At 39.1% G+C, this 12,574-nt stretch overlaps 1 protein-coding gene across 4 annotated transcripts in view; it reads left to right on the top strand.

The window, feature by feature from the left end:
- The first annotated feature begins 1,247 nt into the window (after window positions 1-1,247).
- Window positions 1,248-12,574, top strand: part of SNX1 (sorting nexin 1) — a 36,799-nt gene continuing 25,472 nt past the window's right edge. The window contains exon 1 of one of the 4 annotated variants that reach the window (XM_074366353.1): window positions 1,248-1,444. In XM_074366353.1, coding sequence (XP_074222454.1) covers window positions 1,286-1,444 — 159 coding nt within the window. In that variant the 5' untranslated portion in view covers window positions 1,248-1,285. Of the gene's footprint in view, window positions 1,445-1,502; window positions 1,845-12,574 lie in introns of those variants that run through there. The other 3 variants (XM_074366355.1, XM_074366354.1, XM_010955140.3) reach the window with 3 other exon arrangements.

The following is a 12,574-nucleotide window of genomic DNA, read 5'->3' as shown; positions in this document are numbered from 1 at the left end:
CCGCTAAAAATTTCTGCCAATCGCCTTCAAAGAAAACTTAGAGAGAGCTTTCCCTGTGTCCAGTGAATCCAATAGTGACATTGGAGATCGCCATCCTAAAAAGAACGTCTTAAGCTGTCTGGAGTTGGTGGCTGTTATGGATGCCAGCAACAAGTTTGATGATGTCAATTTTATCCATCCATCCCTCCAGTCAAATCTCAAACATTTTTTTGGATAATTTGCCAGACTTGGCCTACAAACAAAGGAAACAAAGAGGCCCCTGCCCTCAAGCAGCTCACGGACCTGTAAGGGAGCCAATCCCTGATATTGAGAGATTTGCAGTTACAAGCAAACTAAACGTTTTTGATGCCAAGTTTCATAGCATCTGAATTGAAAGGGAAGTCAGGATTATCTTGCTGAACTACCTCATGACAACATCCCACTTATCGTTAAAGGTAAAGTTTTGTCTAGCTAATTTAGACTTTAGGCCCGCCAGACAACCAGTGAATAGGTTCCAGGAAAATTTTGTTCAGAGTTTAATAATTCCCCTGCCATCTGTTCCACTCCACTTACTCCACAGCAGTTGAGAGGATGATCCTAACTTTCTTGCGACCAAATTTACGACGCTAATGTCTCACCTCTCCCTTGAGGACTCCCGACTTCTCCAAGCAGAACTGATGATCTCTTTCACTGTGTTCCCACAGCACATTATAGCACTGAATATGTTGAATTGTTAATTTACATGCCTGTCTCCTCAAGCGCCTAGCGGACCAGGAGCATTTTTATTTCTCTATCTCAAACGCGTAGCAGGTGCCAGGCACGCAGTAGATGCTCAATATATATTTCTTGAATGAATTAAATGTGAAAAGAATAAATGGCAAAACTTTACTGCATCTGTTCAGAGACTCCAATCAAAAATATTTATTGAATTTCTATGAAGCCACTGTGCTTGGCATGGGTAGGTGGCATGAAGAGGTTTTTAGCCTTCTATATCCATCTCCTTAAGAAGCCTGTTAGATAAAGCTACCCAACGCACAAAGAGCCCTGCGAACCCGAGCGGCCCCTAGCTCCTCCTCTTCTGCCGCTGTGCCTCCTTGGTTAAGAGCGCAGGGTCGCGATTCTGCGCTCGGATTGGCTGGGCAGGAGCCGCGGGCCGGCCCCGCTCCGCCCCCAGCGCCTAGGCCCCGCCCCGCGAGTCCCGGGGGGTAGGTAGCTGCCATCCCCCCCCGCTCGGCTGGAACTGTTTGCTCGCGGCACTATCTCTCTATAAAGTTGTTGTTGCGGCTTCCGCCGGGGGTGGAGGAAGATGGCGTCGGGTGGTGGTGGCTGTAGCGCGTCGGAAAGACTCCCTCCGCCTTTCCCCGGCCTGGAGCCGGAGTCCGAGGGAGCGGCCGGGGGGTCAGAACCCGAGGCCGGGGACAGCGATACCGAGGGGGAGGATATTTTCACCGGCGCCACGGCGGCCGTGAGTTCGCACCCTTCGGGGCAGGCAGACGGGCGCCCCAAAAGGAAAGAAGAGGCTAAGCGAGGGTCGGGGAGGCTGGGCATAGTGGGCCTGGCGAGATCTTACGTTGGTGACAATAGTCGTGGCTTGGGTCCTGGATGACCACCGAGACGTAGGGCCTGGCTTCCCGGCCGCTGAGCGGACGGTGAGGAGTGAGGGGTGTGGTGGCCTTTCCGTGGAGGTTCCCGACAGCAAAGAGCTGCTGAGGCCGGCATTTGTGATGACCCCACGAACCCGCGGGGCTGTTTTGCTGGTGACTTCCTGCCAAGTTGATTTAATAGATCAAGAGGATGGGGTTCGGACTTTCCTTCCCCTCGCCTCGCTGTTACAAGGATGAATAATGTTATCTGGAGTGGCCCAGGTTTGTGACCCGGGCACAAATCCTTTCGTTATCTCAGTTCTTACGGGTAATTACTAAAGGCCCTTTCTGAATCTTAGTTTATAAGAGTTAGGTTGACTCCTTTGATCTCTAGGAAAATTCTGCCAGAGATCGGTTGAAAGAAAAGCCCTGCCAGATAAATCACTACATAGACCGAAAGCTCTGTCCCTTTTAAAGGGATGTGTTAAAGTGCCTAAGTACCAAAGTGGGAGCAAATCTGTAAATGTGAGGAGGAAATGTTTCCCATAGTAATATCCAGGTTTTTAATAAGAGTTAGGTGTTGGGGAAAACTAATTTTTATGAGTGATATGTGGAAGTCTTATCAGTTCTGGAACCAGTGGAGGTGTTTGGGGCTGTTTTGTAAGTATACTGCCTCATACCACTTGGTAGTTAGTTCAGGCTGAAAATTTCTGCAGTGCTGGGTCCGAATTTAATGTATCATTCTGTCTTGGGTGTGTTTTTCTTCATAGTAGCTACTCAGTATATGAATGACTAAATAAAACAGCTTTAACATTCTTTATGCAAGCATGTGTCTGAAGAATTTTGAGGCTGGTCTGTTTATGTTAGAAAAAGGTTAAGTTTCTTGGCAGTAGCTTCTGTGACATCGATTAGAATTTTCCCTGTACTGTATGTAGGAGTTAAGTCCATGATCCCAGCTCAGAGAGTACTTGCTGATGCTAATATAACAGCTCAAACTGTCCAATGAAGTCTATAATTTTGAGAAATAACTCTTGCTGCTAATTTAGTCTTTCTGTATCCCGGTTAAAACAAATCTTTAGTCAGTTACTTTAGTAACTTTCTCATAAGCCTTGGAGAACAGCTATTGTTGATAACTGCTGGGAAGGTAGATATTCAGACTCAGCATCTGAAAATAGAGACTCTCGCTTTGAAAGTGATTGATCACATAGGCAAATGTTGATTTATTTTCCAAAAAGGACTCTGGAAGGTTAAGGAGTTATTTTCTAGACTTCTCTAAATAAGTTCAAGAGATTGTGATTTGATTGACATCACCAGATTACTTCCCAGAGGCCTCAATACTTCTCTCTCTCTCTTACAGAGGCCTCAATACTTCTCTCTCTCTCTTACAAGACAGTGAAAATACTTTGCCCAATTTCAGCTAAAGGGAGGAAGAAGGGGTCACAATAAACTTGTTCTACCCCAGAAAGCCAAATTATTTTTATTTAGATTTTGATCCAGGAAAATTGAGTTGGTGAGAGAACTAAAATATCACCTGTAAACCACTTTTTTTGGCAACCTGTCCTGATGTTCATCTTCAGGAAGCCAAGATCTTAAGATTCCTTACTAATCAGGCTGTGAATTTCTTGTTAAATAGGCATTAATACAAATGATATTCCAATAAATGCTTTAGTTGTAAGCCTGTGTAAGATAAGGGATTGCAGTGCTTCAGTAGCTTAAGGAACAAGATTGAAATATAAAGTAACTAAGAAAGTGGGTTTTGAAGGCTGATTTAAATCTAGACTCTGTTAGGTGCTGGCTTAACCTTGGGCAATGTACTTAATTACTCTGTACAATGTCCTCACCTGTAAAATGTGAATAATAATGGTATTTACCTCCACCATTATTCTGAGGATTAAATTAGAATACCTGTAAAACACTTAGAACTTTTGTAAACTAGAATTACTGTAAGAATCAAGGGATGTGGGAGGGTATAGCTCAGGCGTAGAGCAAGTGCTTAGCATGCAGTAGGTCCTGGGTTCAATTCCCAGTGCCTCCATTAAAAAAAATAAATTAAAAAACAAATCTAATTACCTCCCCCCAAAACTCTAAGGATCAAAAAACCCACAAATCGAATAATAGGTTAGGAAAGTTAATTAACCCTAAAAATGGTTAATATGGTTTATCAAAATCAAACTGATAGTAAGATTGATTTCATTAGATAAAAGCCATCAAAGTAGGCACTTAATGATTTCAATGGCATCTTACTAATTTTAAGTTTATCTTTATACTGTGTTTTGTTGCATATTGGAGGCAAGGAGAGGGGTAGTCAAGAATTGAGAAGCTGAGGCATGTAAGATTTAAAACTCATTTATGGTATGCAAGTAATTTCCTGGACATTGATGTAACAGCTGCTGCTGTTAATCATCCCATCTGCTCTCTTTTAGAGCCCAAGAGGCTTTCTTAATACAGTAATAAAAATATGACTTGATTTATAGTTGAAAGAGCAGCCCATAATATGCATCTTAAAATCTACAAACCAGTTATTTGAATGGGATAGACTGGAGTTAAAAGAATTATTATAACAAGTCTGAAATCATTGCCTTAAAACTGAAAACCAGCTTGTGGAAGTTCTGATTCTTAAGAATACTTAAGACCTTATCTTCTTTCTGCCTCTTATTTTGAGGACTATGAATAAAAAGGTCTAAAATTCTAAATATATTATCTGAATCTTTGATTGGATATAAATCCTGATATATATCTTTTTAGTTAAAATTTACTTAATTCTAGAATAAGATTAATTTTGCCCTCAATAGGAGGAGAGACTAAATTGGAGCCATTCTTTTGGTTCTCCCTAATTCTTGAAAGTGTTATGTTAAAAAGACTAAATAGCATACAAATTTTTATATCTCATTTGATTTCACTGGTCTTATTTGCATATGTCTAAACCTGAATGACAAAATTGAAGCAAGTTCTTTATATGCCTTCCCAGAAGTTTTTATATGCCCATCTCTTTTTAGCAGTATGACAGGACCACCATTAGATTTGTCCTCTGGATAAAAGAGAACTGTGGTGGCTGTTCTTATACTGAGAAGAAGGAGGAAAGCATAGGTACATGATATCCTCAGTTCAGATTTTGGCCAAATCTGGTAACTTCTTTTGATGACATGTTACACCAATTAGATTTTTTTTTTTTCCTTCACTGCTCTTGTTCTTGAATTGAAACCCTCATAAGTAGAGAAATGGTCAGAAAAAAGAAATGGGATAAAGATGGAATAGCAAAGACTTGAAAAGTCATATATTGAAAAAATTGTCTTTGGCTCATCAAGACTTATTTACATATTCCCACTGGTGTTTGGGGCTAAAGAACAATATAACTTGCCTTTATTGGTAGTCAAAAGTCAAGAATAGCAATTGGCTTCTGATTGACAGCATTTTATGGACTACAGAGAATTATATAAGGGTAAGTGATATGTTAACATTTAGACATAAAAGCACATGGTATTTTTAGAATCCAGTCCTATATCTGTAATCAGTATAACATGTATCCTGAGGGAGAAACAAATCAGCTTTTCTTTTTTATTGTGGTATAAAACACACAACAAAATTTACCATCGTAACCATTTTAGATTGTACAGTTCACTAGTGTTAAATATACCCACATTTGTGTGAAACAGATTTCCTGCAGTTCTGAAATTCTAAACCTAGTAAGTAATACCTCCCGTTCTCTCCCTCCCCTCAGCCCCTGGTAAATGCCGTGCTACTTTATGTTTTTGTGAATTTGACTGCTTTAGATAACCTCCTACAAGTGGAATCATACAGTATTTGTCTTTTTGTGACTTGTTTATTTCACTTAGCACAGTATCCTCAAGATTTATCCACGTTGTAGCATGTGTCAAAATTTCCTTCCTTTTTAAGGCTGAATAATATTCAATCATATGTGTATGCCACATTTTGTTTATCCATACATCCGTGAGTGGACATTTGGGTTGCCTCTACCTTTTGGCTCTTGTGAGTAGTGAGGCTGTGAACATGGATGTGCAAACACCTCTTTGAGACCCTTTCAGTTTTGTTTTGTTTTTTTCTTTTTAAAAATTTTTTTTCTTGGTGGGGGAGGTAATTAAGTTTATTTGTTTTGTTATTTAATGAAGGTACTAGGGATTAAACCCAGGACCCTGTGCATGCTAAGCATGCGCTCTACCACTGAGCTATACCCTCCCCTCCCTCAGTTCTTTTGAATATATACCCAGAAGTCAGATTGCTGGATTGTAAGGTAGTTCTATTTTTAAGTTTTTAAGGAACCTCCATACTGTTTTCCATTGCGATTACGCCATTATACAATCTTATCTCAGCTCTTTTTGAGACCAGTTTATTTCCTTTTGCGTACTTGTAGGATAGCTTCTTTAGATCTGGACAGAATTTAGTGATTTTATTAAAAGGCCTAAGGAAATGGATAGTTTAGCTGTTATTTTAATTCTGTGTTCTACAGAATGCATGGTGGCTGTTCCCAAAGGTGTAACGCATCCTCAGTGAGTTTCTTGATACTGTCCCTTCTGTGTTCCTAAATCAGACTTCTGAAAGTTACTCTACACAACAGAATTTAAAAACAAAGATTTATTGCTTAGTTTTTTTAATTAATGGTGTAGTCACTTACAACTAATATCAGTAAATAGTCGTGGGTATGTCTCTAGTGTGGTATTTTCTGTAGGCATATTGTCTCAGAACACTTGTTTTTGGAGCTAACATGACATCAAGTGGTCAGGTCTGATCAAAAGATCAGAAGTGGAGGGAGGGTATAGCTCAGTGGTGGAGTACATGCTTAACATGCCCCAGGTCCCGGGTTCAATCCCTGACGTCTCCACTTAAAAAAAAAAAAAAAAGATCAAAAGATCAGAAGTTGAAATTCCACATTTTTCACCCAGGTCAGATACAAATGTTCTTGAAAAAGTCAGCAGTAGTGTGATGTCTAAAGGTTCATTTTAATGCTCAGCTCAAATTGTAAACAATAGTAAGTTTAGATTTTCCTGAAGTACGTAAACTCATTGGTTTCTTGATCATAGACTCGTACTGGCAGTTAACTGAGCTTTCGAGGTAATGGAAGGAATGTGAGAGAAGACTTTTAAAGGTGACTAATAACCCAACTTAAAATTTTTTGAAAATTAGAGTTTGAGGCGTATGAGAGAGGCAACTAAGGTTGTGATCCGACTTCTATAGGGAGTTGCTGCCCCTTTTCTTACTCACGTGTCAGGGTAGCTCTAGTGACTTCGCCACTTGGAGTCTGGTTGGTTGCGAGGAGAGAGGGGAAAAAGAATACTCTAATTTCTCTCCTTTAGCCCTCAAAGCTTCTTAGCACTCTTGAGTAACTGTTGGCATAAATAAATCATGAGTAATTGATAGTTACTAGAGCAAGTAGCCGTAAGTATCCCATTTCCAGGAAAAGCCTGTTGCTCAACTTTTTCTGGCTTATTCTTTTGCTTAGCCAAATGGACAGCTGGGGCTTCGTTCTGCTTTCAGAGCAGATTTGAACTGGATTTGTTTTGCTTTTTCAGTTTAGAAGATAATGCACTATTCGTACTCTGAGCCTTCTGCGGTTCTGGGCCCTTCTAAGTAATATTAGTTTGAGACCCCCAAAAATTAGTATGGAAATTACACTAGATGATTCAGTAGAATGTCTGTAGCTAAATTTTGGTAACATGGATGGCCTTTCGCTTTGAAGTCTGCAGTGTGCTTGCTCATAGTTTTCCTTAACTAGCTCAGTAGTCAGCATCAGGCTCATTTTTCCTACCCTTCCAGCTCCCCCTTTTCCATTTTCATTAATCCTAGGGATGTAGCTCAGAGGTTCTCTACCTTTTTTTATGTCATGGACCCATTAGTAGTCCAGTGAAACCTGTGGACTCATTCTCAGAATAATGTTTTTAAATATATAAAATACATAAGATTACAAAGGAAACCAGTTATACTGAAATGTAGTTATCAAAACGTTAAAATAATTTTATATTAGTAATGTGCTTAAAAATTTTTTTTTAATATCTAGGGCTAGACCTAATAACTACCATAATTTTTAAATCTAGATTAGCAGAAATGGTATTTTGAGATCTATAACAACTATAAATATAAAAATATCTAACTTGTATTAATCATGTGTCAGTTATGCTACTACTCATGGTTTGTTGCCTATTTTTATAATTAAAGACAATGCTGAATTTCAGAGGTTAGTGAAAATTGAATTTCTTTTTTGCCTTTCTTTTGTTGAGGGAAGAAGGTAATTAGTTTTATTTAGTTAGTTATTTTAATGGAGGTACTAGGGATTGAACCCAAGACCTTGTGCATGCTAAGCATGTACTCTCCCCCCAGAAAATTGAATTAAATTATGATTTTATTCCCATCTAAATTCATAGACCCCTCCTGAATTCTGTGGCTCATGAACCCCAAGATAAGAATCTCTACTTTAACTCTTTAAGTTATGAGAGGGGGCAATATTGTAAAATCATTTGCCTTAGTCAGATATTCACCCCGCAGTTTGTGGATTAGGATGCACCCTATTCCTAAATCCAGTGGACTCTGAATGTGCATTCTCATAAGCACAGAAGCTTTTAGTGCATCTGTGCCAATTTTGAAACATGGTGTGGAAGAGGAGTCACGGCCTGTGGTAGGCAGAATAATTGCTGGTTTTCCAATGTGTCTACATCCTAATGCCAGAACGTGTGAATGTTTTAGGTTACAAAGCAAAGGGTAAGGCTGAAGATGGAATTAAGGTTACTAATTAGCTGACCTGAAGATAGGGAAATTATCCTGGGTTATCTGAGTGGGTCCAATGTAACCACAAGGATCCTTTGAAAACAGAAGAGACAGAGAATGACTACCTTCAGAAGAAAGGCACAGACAGATATAACATTGTTATCTTTGAAGATGGAGGAAGTGGGCCACAGCCAAGGAATTTAGGCAGCTTTTTGAAGCTAAAAAGAGCAAGGAAACAGATTCTCTCCTAGAATCTCCAGAAAGGAACACAGCCCTGATGATACCTTGATTTTAGCCCAGTGAGACCTGTATTGACTTCTGCAGAACTATATGTTAATAAATTTGCATTGTTTAATCTGTTAAATTTGTGATAATTTGTTGCAGCCACGATGGAAAACTAATACACTGCCCCACTTTGCTCATTTCTCCCCAGAAGTAAAGGTGGCAAAAGGAGCAATATTTTACGCCAAGGCCTTCCAGGGTAATTTTTAAAGACTTTATCATCTAGGTGTAGCTTCTGGAGTTGACTTACCCTGAATTGTCCTTTCCTTGTCACACAATTCCGTAGCTCCATTTTGCCTTACTAAATTATACTAATTTTCAGAAAATGTGTATGTATGTTAGTTCTCCAGAAGCACTGTTACCTGAGCTTTTCATTTGGAAAAGTGTGGCTCACTTTTAAAAGTACTACCCTTCTGAGGTCCCTTGAACAAAATGCAAAGGTTCTGCCTGGAGCAAAGAGCAGTTGAGCAACTCGAGGAAGATTCACAACTGGTTAACCTAAGAGGAAGTTACCCAGAATCACAGCAGCACTTTTCAGTATGGAATGGCTGTGTCAGCCCTGGAGAACAGCAAGCCCACATCTGTCCTTCCCTGAGCTAAGAAAAGGCATTAGTAGCCTGAGCCTCATGGTTTGAACCCGGTAATTGGCGAGGAATACCTGTTTGCTCTTACCACAGGTGCCCTCTTGCTGGCAGATCTTTCTAGTGCCTTTCTGAGAATCAGAATTAGGCTGTCTGGATGCTCTGGTAATTATGAACAGATGCAGCTGAACTTTTAAACAGGTTTATCAGTTAAACCACCTGCTAGAATTAACAGCCAAAGGGAGTCAGCAAGCATTGGATATCCTAGCCTAGGGTTGTATCACTAAAAGAAAGAATGCTTCCTTTATTAAGGAAAAGAGGGCGGCCGGCAGGGGGAAGTATACAGGGCCATTCTTTGCCTTTATTAACTCCATCACAAACGTTCTCTTTTCATCACAGAAAATAGATGTATCTGTTGCCTAGAAATTTAGCCCCCTTCAGAGTTTTGTGACTTACTGACTACTAAGAGGTTTTTAAAATACGGATTATAAAGCAAGGCTTATTTTTAGTATTGATTTTGCTACTCAGTGTAGTCAGTGTACCTCCTCCCCGCAAAGTAAGTTCTTCCTAAAATTTAAATTGTTGATTCAAAAATTAGCTTTTTAATGTAAATTATTCCTTAATACTGATGAAAAATTAACCTTTTAACCTGGGGCATAGTATTTGAAATGTGTTATATTTTAATGCCAGGTGGCTCTCAAAATAAATTTTGATAACAAATAAGCTATTATTATAAACTCTAGTCTCGTGGAGGACTTGTTTTCTATTCACAGTCCTGTGTAAATGTGGAATATCACAAGTAAGGGTCCATTCTTATTCTTAAAAATAGTTCAGCTCAATTTCTTTCAAATCTGATATTTAGTAAAACCTGAGAGTATTATACCTGAGAAATAAGCCAATGCCAATCCAAATCAGTCAACTGAAAATAAATTTACTAAGGTCAAAAATAAAACAAATGTGAAAAGAGATAAAATTGGGGAGGAGGATACTGTACAATATGCCAGAGAGAGGGTTAACATACTAATGTAAGAGAAATGTACACCTAAGTAATGCTAACTTAGTTAGCATAGAAAAATGGGCAAAGAGCATCCAAACATGACACAGGAATTCACATGGCCAGTAAACATGTGGAGATAAGACAACTTTTGACCAGTTAACCAAGCAAAAATTTTTTAAAGAAGAGAGAATACTTAATGTTGCTATAGGGCTGGGGGATGGAAGGCTAGGGGTGGATGCAAATTGTGATCTTTCTGGAAGAGAGCTTAATAGAGTGTTTGAAAATTTTGTCAAATAATTCTACTTAAGAATCTATTCCAAGGGAATAATCAGATGTGGACTTATATATAAGGATATATATTAGCATATCATCTATGATGATAAAAACCTGGAAACTGTCTAAAATGTCCATCATTAGGGAGATGACTATGTTGTAGTATATCCTATGATAATATATAGTAAAAGAAGGATTTTTGTACAACCTTAATGACATGAAAAACTGACATGCTCAGATGATAGAAGGGGCAAAAACAGAATACAAAGTTCTGCATACATAAAAGATAAATTTTATAAAAGAACTACAGAGGAAAGATTAGTGTAAATATAGTGATCAATCTAACTATCTTCCACTTTCTTAGAACTCAGCCTTGAGTGGTTTTGGGAATGGAGTCGCAGAGTATATCTAAGAAGCAGTTTTCTATTCTTACAGGTAGTTGTTACCTAGCTTACTCAGGGAGCCCAAGTCTTTGTTTTCGTCACAGTTCTAGTCAAGCAGCCTATAGTTTGGGCTTGAAGGGGGTCTGGTGGAGGAGCAAAGACAGGTAGTCTGGCTTTGGTTGTCACTGCAGTATCCCATCCATCTGGGTCTGTCTCTTCTGATTTAGAGAAAGATATAATGCTATTCCAGCATCACTCCAGAAAATATTCTTAATCTTTAAACTTCCAAGTTCAGATGATAAATCACATGGAAAGCTGGCTTTATTATCTCCATATCACAAGAATGGGTTCTTCTGGTTGTTTTTTAAAATGGATAAATTCTAATCTGTGCCTTTCCTGTTACTGTAGTCTCCCTGGTGAGCTACTGGTAAATTACATTTATATACATACATATATATATATATATTTTTTTTTTTAGAATAGTAAAGGAGTTAATTAGGGTTTGCTGCTATAGGCAACAGTGAGCCACACAGATGAGAGGTGCCTGTGTGAGCTACATATATTCTTAATGTATCTTGAGTTTTAATCTCTTCTAGATCTCCATCTGAAGGTGACTGGTGTCAGTGGGAACTAAGTCAGATGACTTTTACTGTACAAGAGCAGAAGAGCATGTATAGGGAGGAAGTATATATATAGAAAGGTGATTGGCAGTGTAAGAGGCAAAAGGGAACCATGGGTTTTGGTTTTGCCCTATTATTTGTTGTCTGTGTCTCTGCAGTGATTTTGTTGTTTTTTAAGATTGTGTAAGCAGCTAGAAGGTAGGATCACTGTGTCTAACAGAATCAGTAACTTTCAAACATACACAGCTATGAGCTCATTACATTTTATTAGCATAGAGAATTCTAGTAGAAACATTGTTTGCTAGTATAAATCTACAAATTGGTAACAGTTTCGTTCCCTAAGGGTGGCACCAGTCCTGGGATGGAGCTGTTTGCGTGACAAATTCAGAGTACCCAATAGATCTGTCCTTTCACTTTGTTGGGTCAGAAAAGGCCTGTCTCCAAGGCACATACTCCCTCAGATTTGTTAAGGAAATGGTTCATAAAAGATTCCTTAAGTCAGGTCTTTTAACTGATTTGGCCTTGGGGTCTGACTTCAAAACCTTCTAATACAACACCATGGCTTTTGAAGCCAGATCCCAGCTTTCTGTTCATTTTCTACACAATCCGGCTTTGTTCACTCTGGTACCGGTCTGTGGCCTCACCCCACCCTTGTTTGTGGCTGATCACTGAGCTTTTGATAAAGGCCATGGACTGACTGTGTTTTCACCATGTGCCCATAGGCTAAGGATGACTGGTTTTTCTTTTGCTAGCCTGACACGGTTGTGATTGAAAATTCTGTCTCTATAAGTTAAGGATATAAAGATAAGTTATATTTACAAACAGCATTAGATGTAAAGTGTTACAGCTTCTTTTGCCTGTCAGGAGGGTCGTAATATCCACACACCTGGGCTTCAGGGAATGGTTTAGCCAAGACCACAGAGTAAGTCAGGAGCAGAGCTGGAATTCTGGACTCTAGTGTGTTGTCCTGGTCACTAGAATGTGCCACGTCAGCATTGAAAGAATAAAGATCATCAACTGAGGAGAAATGCATTTGGACAGGTTCTTTTGAGAATTATCTGTGTATACACATGCCCACTTTGGTATCATGTGCTTTGGGGTAGGGCATTTCAGCAGGGTTATGATGTTAGAAATTAACTCTAAAATGTATGAGTTTATTTTA

Source organism: Camelus bactrianus, chromosome 6 (assembly GCF_048773025.1).
Source record: "Camelus bactrianus isolate YW-2024 breed Bactrian camel chromosome 6, ASM4877302v1, whole genome shotgun sequence".
NCBI lineage: Eukaryota > Metazoa > Chordata > Mammalia > Artiodactyla > Camelidae > Camelus > Camelus bactrianus.
The sequence above is the reverse complement of the archived record's forward strand: the minus strand, read 5'-3'. Positions and strand labels throughout refer to the sequence as shown.